This window comes from Pseudopipra pipra, chromosome 2, assembly GCF_036250125.1.
Source record: "Pseudopipra pipra isolate bDixPip1 chromosome 2, bDixPip1.hap1, whole genome shotgun sequence".
Lineage (NCBI taxonomy): Eukaryota > Metazoa > Chordata > Aves > Passeriformes > Pipridae > Pseudopipra > Pseudopipra pipra.
This window is the reverse complement of record NC_087550.1, coordinates 34,873,953-34,882,191: the sequence shown is the minus strand read 5'-3', so window position 1 is coordinate 34,882,191 and position 8,239 is coordinate 34,873,953. Positions and strand designations below refer to the sequence as shown.

General features: G+C 42.7%; 1 protein-coding gene across 4 annotated transcripts in view; it reads left to right on the top strand.

Annotated features, from left to right (window-relative positions):
• The first annotated feature begins 976 nt into the window (after positions 1 to 976).
• Positions 977 to 8,239, top strand: part of ANKRD42 (ankyrin repeat domain 42) — a 22,047-nt gene continuing 14,784 nt past the window's right edge. For 2 of the 4 annotated variants that reach the window (XM_064644975.1, XM_064644974.1), the window contains exons 1-6: positions 978 to 2,370; positions 2,506 to 2,662; positions 3,701 to 3,864; positions 5,424 to 5,531; positions 5,856 to 5,975; positions 6,568 to 6,703. In XM_064644975.1, the coding sequence (XP_064501045.1) occupies positions 2,647 to 2,662; positions 3,701 to 3,864; positions 5,424 to 5,531; positions 5,856 to 5,975; positions 6,568 to 6,703 (544 nt within the window). In that variant the 5' untranslated portion in view covers positions 978 to 2,370; positions 2,506 to 2,646. Of the gene's footprint in view, positions 2,371 to 2,505; positions 2,663 to 3,700; positions 3,865 to 5,423; positions 5,532 to 5,855; positions 5,976 to 6,567; positions 6,704 to 8,239 lie in introns of all 4 variants that reach the window. The other 2 variants (XM_064644977.1, XM_064644976.1) reach the window with 2 other exon arrangements.

The following is an 8,239-nucleotide window of genomic DNA, read 5'->3' as shown; positions in this document are numbered from 1 at the left end:
TAGGGTGGTGTGTCTGGCTGCTGGCTGTGCTGCGGGGAAGTTACTCAGTGTTGTTGGAAGTTCTTCCTGGAGCAGGGTTGTAGCCTGGCCCACTGGCCAAAATGATGCTTTATGTCCTGGAATACTGTAAATTTCTCAATCACACACAACAATTGAAGTTTGGAGGAGACTGAGCAAAGACGTGATGTCTTTAACTATGTACAAGGCTGTTAGAAAAACGGAAAAATTATTCTGTCTACTAGAGAGTAAACAAAAAGAGACCTATACGTTGCAGCAAGAGGCTTTATGACAACTCTAATGACGAGGATAATTAGGCTCTAAATGTACCTCCCTTGGTCCATGTAGTTATCACTGCACACCTGTAAATCTGTCTGGGCTCATATTGCCTCCAAGCAGAACTCTGGAAATGCAGGGTCCTTTCTGTCTCATCAAAGGAACCCAGCTTCCTTCTGGGCACCTTCTGGTTTTGGCTAAGGGAACTGAGGAGCAGGCGTTTCATTGTTGGGAAAAAAGTAAAGGGGATTAAAGATACAACTTGACTGGAGACTGATCGTGCAGCGTGGAGAGCACAGGTTAAATACGTCGTGGTCAATGTATCCCTGGGAGGTTCAGAGATGAGAACTGGTACTTGTTACCCTTCTCCCTGGGGAATGCCATGAAGGCACTAGCCCAGGGCTGCCTAGAGGTGCAAAAAGCCACCATTCTGTGGCTACCGCCATGCACAGCCAGCTGCAGTGCAGCTCGCACGGCGGGACCCGTCCTGCTCCCTGTCCGCGGCACCGCGGCCCGGTACCCGCCCCTGTCCCGCCCCGCCCGCCATTTTCCTCCCGCGGGAAGGAAAGGGAAGGGCGAGCCGGGGGGAAGCTCACGCGGTGCCCATAGCAACGGGGAGGAGGAGGAGGAGGGACTGCGCTGCGAGGGGCCGCTGTGCCCCCGCTCCGGCAGGTGAGGCTGCTCCGCCCGCGCCTCCTCCTCCTCCTTCCCCTTTCGCTTGCCCGGGGGCGAGGGGCGGCCCCCGAGTGGCTCGGGGTAGGACGGGCTTGTCCGCGCCGCGCTCCCTCCGCTCGGGTTCCCCGGCGCTCCCCGGCCTGTGGCACAGGGCTCCGCCGAGACACACACACACCCTGTGCCGAGGATGCTCCGATATCCGCCAGACGCGCGGGGAAAGGCGGGGAGCGGCGCTGGCCGGTCGGGCTCGCCCGCCCTGCCCCCGGGCGACTGAGCTGGGCTGGGCCGGGCCGGGCCGGGCTGGGCCGGGCTGGCGGCTCCCGCGGCCCTGGAGCTGCTGCCAAAGGCGAGCTGTGCGGGATTGTCTTCTTTGTGTGTTACGGGAACGTCGCAACACCTAACAGTGCCTCTTTCCCCTGTTCTGTGCCATGTTCTTCTTCCCTTAATCTCTTTAACTGAATTTTGGGCAGGTACTGATCTCAAAATCCTTAGTTAATTTTTTCCACAAAGTTTTCTCCGAGGACGTCCAGTGTTTGATACCTTTGATACCTTTTTTTTTTTTTTTTTAAATAGAAATTGTACTAAAATTCTGGGGCCTGCCCTTCAGTTTGAAAATCAGTATATTTTTTTACAGGACTGATGTTAACAGCTGTTTATTGAACTTCAGACCCAGGGCTGCTGCCTTTGTCTTGTGTCAAGCAGCCATGCAGCCATCCACCCTGGGCATCTGCCTCCATGCAGCTGCAGGTCTCCAGAGGGGGAGGGGAGACAATATTTCTTCTGCTAGTGGGCCTTGTTGTTTGCTTTCTTCTGGACAAAAAACAAAAAAGGGGAAAAAAAAAGATCTTGAAGTTGCTGCACTGTAACATTGTGTTAAACACATTAGTACTTTGCCAAGTAGTGCAATCGGCCAGATCTGCCTGTGATTTAAAGTTGTATAATTGGGCTGCAATCTCTAACCCTCACTTGTTATAATGAGAAATTTCTCCCTTATTGAAAAATTATATCCTGGTGATACTGTTTCTTAAAAAAACCCCCAAACAACAAAAAACCCAAACCAAACAACTCAAACTACAAAACATTCTTAAATATTATTCAGAAACATGAACTAGATGACCTCCCAAAGCCCCTTCCAGCCCAACCTATTCTGTGTTTCTGTGCTGCTGCTCTTTGTTCAAACAGTATTTTGCAGGATGGAGTCACAGTTTCTAAGTGAAGCAGTGATGCAGCCTGGGGAGCAGGGGAGGTGGAAGTGGAGTTACACGCACTCACAAGATTGATGATGTGTTGTAGCACACACAGGGTGTGTTCCTGTCAGCCTGGAGTACTGAAACAGCTTCAGCCATTCTTTCCTCTCTGTTACAAACCCAAATCTGCCTAAGCACTACTATCACACTACAGAGCACGTGAAAATAGGCACTGGTAAACTGCACAGGCTGCTTTTAGTGCTTTTTTACATATATTGCAAACATGTTAATGCAATATCACATTTATATTATTTAATATTTTTTACCTCAAATTGTGTAACAGTCTACTTCTACCATTTCTTCTCCACAGGTGGAGAAGCTGAGACACTTAATAACTTAAGACCTACAGTTTTATGCTTGCTTGACTTGCAGAACAGTAGCCCACCTCTTCAGGACTTCTAACAGCGTGAAAACTAATCAAACAGTGTTAGTACATTTTGCTACTGGAATAATGACTACTGTAGAAGGTGAATACTAATTGGTTTACCTTCCTTTCGTGCCTGGCTGTCTGAAGCTAGTCCCCTCAGCCATTAGATCTGCTTACATCTCATATTTCTATTTACAAGTTTTGTCAAGATATCAAGATGTTACCAGGGGATTTGGATATGTAACTCCCATTGTTTCCAGTCATGTAGTTAATCAGTGGAAAAGCCTGAAGGGAGGACATAGGTTATTTGATTCCATGGCCTGGTGACAGAATATTTTTTTTTACCCTACTGCTTCTACATTTAGAGTTTCATTCTGTGCCATTGAGGTCACTGAAAATGTTATTGACTTTGGTGGGAGCAAAATATCAGACTGCTGAAAAGTGAGCTGTGACAGAACAATGCTGTAATTCTATCAAGAGAGCAACAGAGGATGACTAACATATTGTACAAAGATCTGCCTTTAATTTTGACATCAGTTTATCCTGAAGATGATCTGTGTAGCTCAGTCAAGAGCAGTTACATGGTATGCTCACGTGGTGAAGGCTCTGGTGCCCTCCAGTGTGATATGCCATGCTGTGCTAAGTCCTTAGGCAGCTGGCAGCAGCATGTGGAGCACCTGGGAAGTGATGGCTGAGAGCTTGTTTGCCTAAGTGAGAAGCCTTCCTGGTGTTATATTTGTAAATGTGATTAATGAAAGAGTTTGTGATGGCCACCCACAGTTTAAGAAGAGAGACAGTTTTTGGGTGAACCTGCTCTGGCACTTGCTAACATGGAGTATCTCCACTTCCTGCTCTTCCTGTGCTTCTTGTCATCTTTCTGCTGGGTTTTACTCCTGGGCCCTTTACTGGGGCTGAAGGGCCATGCGTGTCTCAGGTTTTGGCATATTGTTTTGTTCCTGACAAACAGCAGTGACTTAGGAATTCCACTGATACTAATCTCAATCATATGTTACTCTGGACATTTTAGCTGGTTTTGTGAGGCTATCACACGGATGTTTCTTTGATTCATCACTTATGTATCTCTTATATGTTGCTGATTTAAGCAACTGACTAATGCCCTTTTATTGTTCCTCACTAGTTGTCGAGAAGAAGCAAAATTATACTAGTGTGCATGAAGCAGTGAAAGCTGGTGATGTAGAACAGCTTGCATTGATGATTAAAAGTGGAGCTGGTGTTAACGAGGTGGATGTAGTCCACAAATTCACACCCTTGCACTGTGCTGCCCACTCCGGAAGTCTGGAGGTAAAACATTACATTGGTGTTTAGTCACAGCCAGGTTTTTGTATGTTCATATTTCCTTCTTTGGGAGAGGCTGGACACAACATTGCTATCTTGAGTCAAACTGAATCAATAATCTCTGGCTCCTTTTCTCATTAAATATATTCACCTAGAGCAGAAGTACAGCATTTTAGATTTTCTTTTTTTTTTTTTTTTTCTGAAGCCCCAGACATTTCACCTAATACACTTTGTCATATTTTACTAAATTGTTGATTTTCTTACTCATCAAAATGTGACTTATGGCCTCCCTTCCAGACTCATGACCTCCTTTTGTCCCTGTTGTGTTTTCCTCTTCTCTTGAGAGTCCTGGAAAATCCTACAGAATGTGTAAAATGTTCTGAAGGTGATTGAAACAGATAAAAAGTGGCATGAAAACATGTTCATTCTGTTTACCAATGTCCCATGCCTCGTTCTCTCTAGAAGTAGTCTTAATACATTTTATTTTAATAAATTAAAATGTTGAATAATGATGAATAGATCAGCAGGTGCTTGCATGAATGTTTTGAACTTCCAGAAAGGTTGAACTGCTGTATTCAACACAACATTGGTTTTCTTCTTGTAGCCTTCTTGTTCAGTCTTCATAGCAATCTAACCTTGAAGCAACAAGGCCATTCATGTCCCAAAGAAAAGCATGTAAAGTTCTTGCTAAACTCAAGAAATAATAAGTGCAGTGCTACTTCTGCCATGTAGAGAAACTGTCAAGAAAATGATAATCATCATTTTGTCAGCCCCAAAACTGGATTGCTTATCCACCCTTTTCTGCCTCTGTAAATTCTGTCATTTTTCATTTGACTCTTCTACTTTTCAGTTGATATATTAGACTTTTTTCAATTGTCTGTCTTCTATTTGTTTCTAAGCTCCTTGGTAGAAATAGTGGAGGAACCAGAGCTGAAGTATGGCCTGAAACAAGATAATAAATTATAATAATATATAATAAAAGGTTTTAACTGTCCCTCTAGCTGTCTCCGGATAGTCCATAAAGCTTTCCATTGCAAGCAATAGTATCTGCTGGAAGAAGTGAATAAAACAAAACTAGGCCATGGAAGAGTGAGAAGAGAGATGGGATTACAAAGACCTAAGGAGCCTAATAAATTAAATGAGGTTTTGAATTTAGTTCATGGTATTTTGCCTACGAGCAATTTTAGCTGGATTTCATGTGAGGATGTTTGCATTGTTTTTTCCAATGCTTTTACCTCGCGCCATGTGAATATTCTCACAGATTACATTTTAAATCTGAAAGAGTAAAATTAAGAAGCCATACTGTAAAATCAATGCTAGGGTCTGATCTAGTAGATTATTTGCACATTTTGTACCCTTGGGTGAAACCTGGAAAGTATAACTTACCTGTAAGTTTCTAATGCCCAAATATCTGGCTAAGGCATGCTCTGGGATCTCATTTCCATAGTGAAGTATTCCAGTACTGTTTTGAAATGTAACATCAACAGATAAATTCTAGTTAAAATGTGCCTCAGATACACGGTATGAACAGCTAAATAAAAGCCACTTTGGTTTTGGTTGAGCAGTGCCTTCACTGGTTGCTCTGGCATGGAGCTGACACAACTCATGTGACTGTCAGAGGCTGGACAGCAGCTCACCTTGCGGCCATCCGAGGGCAGGATGCCTGCATGCAGGTATGTGTAAATAGTCACTCTCAAGCAAAAGTATGTTGGGCAGACCTTAATTTTGGACAAAGTCATTATGCAGATCAGTTGAGGAAGCTCCTAAGGGAGCTCTGAGTAGCTAGTTCATCTTGGTGTCTTGGCCTCTGGGATGAAGTCACTCATTTTAAAACCAGTGCACTCATTTGCACTGTCTGTAGAAACAGATTATTTTGTGCAGTGCCAGGACCTTGAGGTCAACCCAGAGTTATCCTGCTGATCATCGTAACCTGTTCATCTAGGCAGTGTTTGCTTTTTCAGCTTGTGAAGTGAACTTCTGCTTTGCATTTCTTTTAGGCTTTATTAATAAATGGAGCAAACACAGAAGCTCAGGATGACCGTGGGTGCACGCCGGCACACTTGGCTGCAGCCCACGGGCAGTCCTACACCTTGCAGACCATACTGAGAAGTGGAGCGGTGAGACACTTCTACCTGCAGTGCCCTAGTGCAGAGACAGGCTGGTAGCTTTTCCCAAACAAAACTGTCCCTAGCTTAAACTGAGATTTAAGACTGTGGATTAATTACTGTTGGTGAATTTATTTTTAGGGTATATTTCTATTTTTTAAATTGTAATATACATTTAGGAAAATGATTCAAAAATCTAGAGAGAATCAATAATATAAGTAAATCACATTCCACTGAGGATGTCATTAAATGAAGATCAGGTGCTGGGGTGGTGGTCATTTTTTGCAGTTGTACAAATCTTCTATAGTAAAGGAGACATAAACTTAAAAAAAAAAAAAGAAAAAATCCAGTTGCATATTTACAGAGTAATGACCACTACAGGTCATTATGATACTAAAATGTGTCTAAAAATGCACCCTTTATAAGTGTATTAAGTAAAAGTGTGAAAAGTCTTGGAATGGGAACTGCATATATGGTATGAACTTTGAAAAATATTATTTGATTTAAATAATATAACACAATGAATAGCCGATTACTATATATAAAATTTCTCTTGTGTCTAAGATTCAGAAGTGAATGAATTAACCTGCTGCTTTCATTTTAGAATGTAAATGTTTCAGACAGGAATGACTGGAAACCTGTTCATTATGCTGCTTTTCATGGTCGTTTGGGGTGTTTGCAGCTTCTTGTTCGATGGGGAGCATGTATCGATGATGTGGATAACAATGGAAACCTTCCAGGTATATCAGGATAAATCATACGTTTTTAAGCCTTTGGTTTGCAGTTGTTGTGTTTTGTGATAATTGAACAAATTTCAAGTAATGCACAGCAGCAACATTTGCTATTTGATTCCATGCAGTTAGCATAGATAGTCCATTTTTCTCATGATGGGAGAATTTATTAAATCCGAAGTATAGTTCTGTTGTTGACAGTATCCCATTCACCTCTTGCTGCTGCTGGCAAGGATCAGAGCTCATGGGTGCTGGAGTAGGGAGCAGGATGAGCCTGACTGAGAGCACTGTGTAGTGTAGCATCTCCTATGTGTGTGATAGAGCAGGTGTGCCAGTGGAGGTCACAGGACATGGGTGGGTGCAGCAGGAGGCAGTTTCAGCTGCTAAGTGCTAGTTTTTGAATTTGTGCCAGGCTTTAACGGCTGTGCCACTGTGGTTGTGGTGTGTTCGTTCATCTTGATTTGTGGAATACTGATCTTTCTGTATTGTCTGTAGTACGTTCTCTTTTCATAATCATGAGCGTATTCATTTTAGCACAAAAAAATGGGCAGTGTTTATTCCTTGCTCTTCATAGTTTCTCCAGTGTCCCTCTGCCACTGCCTCAATATCCTCTGTAAGCTGAATGGTATTGTTCCTGTCTTGGGTTCTCATTGCATCCTTTCCCTTTTAGCATTTTCCTTCTTATGGTTTGTCATATTATTTGTTGCAAAGACCATATTTTTTTTTCCTCTATAACTTGTACAGAGTTCTTGTTTTAAATCCCTTCTTAAAATCCTTTACCCTCTATTAAGAGCTACTTACCTAGGAAACGGAGAGCTATGTTCTGTTTTGCAAACCTAGGTCTCCTTAGAAGATATGAGGCTCCTGCATCTCAGCAGGAGATCTGGTGCATTAGCAGGAAGGGGTCATGATGTTAGGCACCCTGGTGGCAGTGTAGAAGGCAGCTTTATTTGCATTTGGGAACACTTCTCCCATAACAGACTTCTGTGGAGATATAGCAGATGCCAGCCCAGTTCTACTTCAATGCTCTGTATATACTGGTTAGTAGAGAATTGGTTATGTTGTATTTTGACATCCTACAGAAGCTTGATCTTCCAGCCTTTGTTCTGTTTCATTTGATCATATTATCATCCAAAGGAAAGAAAAAGCTTTGGAACATGGCTCGTAAAAGATTAGTAGAAGTGATACACTGTACAGACCAGCTTTGCCTCAGCTTGTGTAACAGCGAAGTGAATTTAGATTATTTTTGCATGCTTCAGCTTCAAGATTAGCTGAACAGTGCTATAATTTTTCCTAAGAGAATACTGAAAGAAATTTTCTGAGGTTGCAGTGCTGGACATCTAAAACTTAAAAACTGGCTGCACTTTTTGCATGTGTGTGTTACAGCAGAGGGTCTTATTGCCTTTGCTAATTTGCATGCTAATTTTTTGGAAGAAAAAAATCTTGTGGTTCATTCAATGTACAGAATGGGCTGTGATTATTAATTCAACATTTTGTTTTCTCTCTGTATTAATTTTTGGGCCACATCCATATTTCTTTTATTGC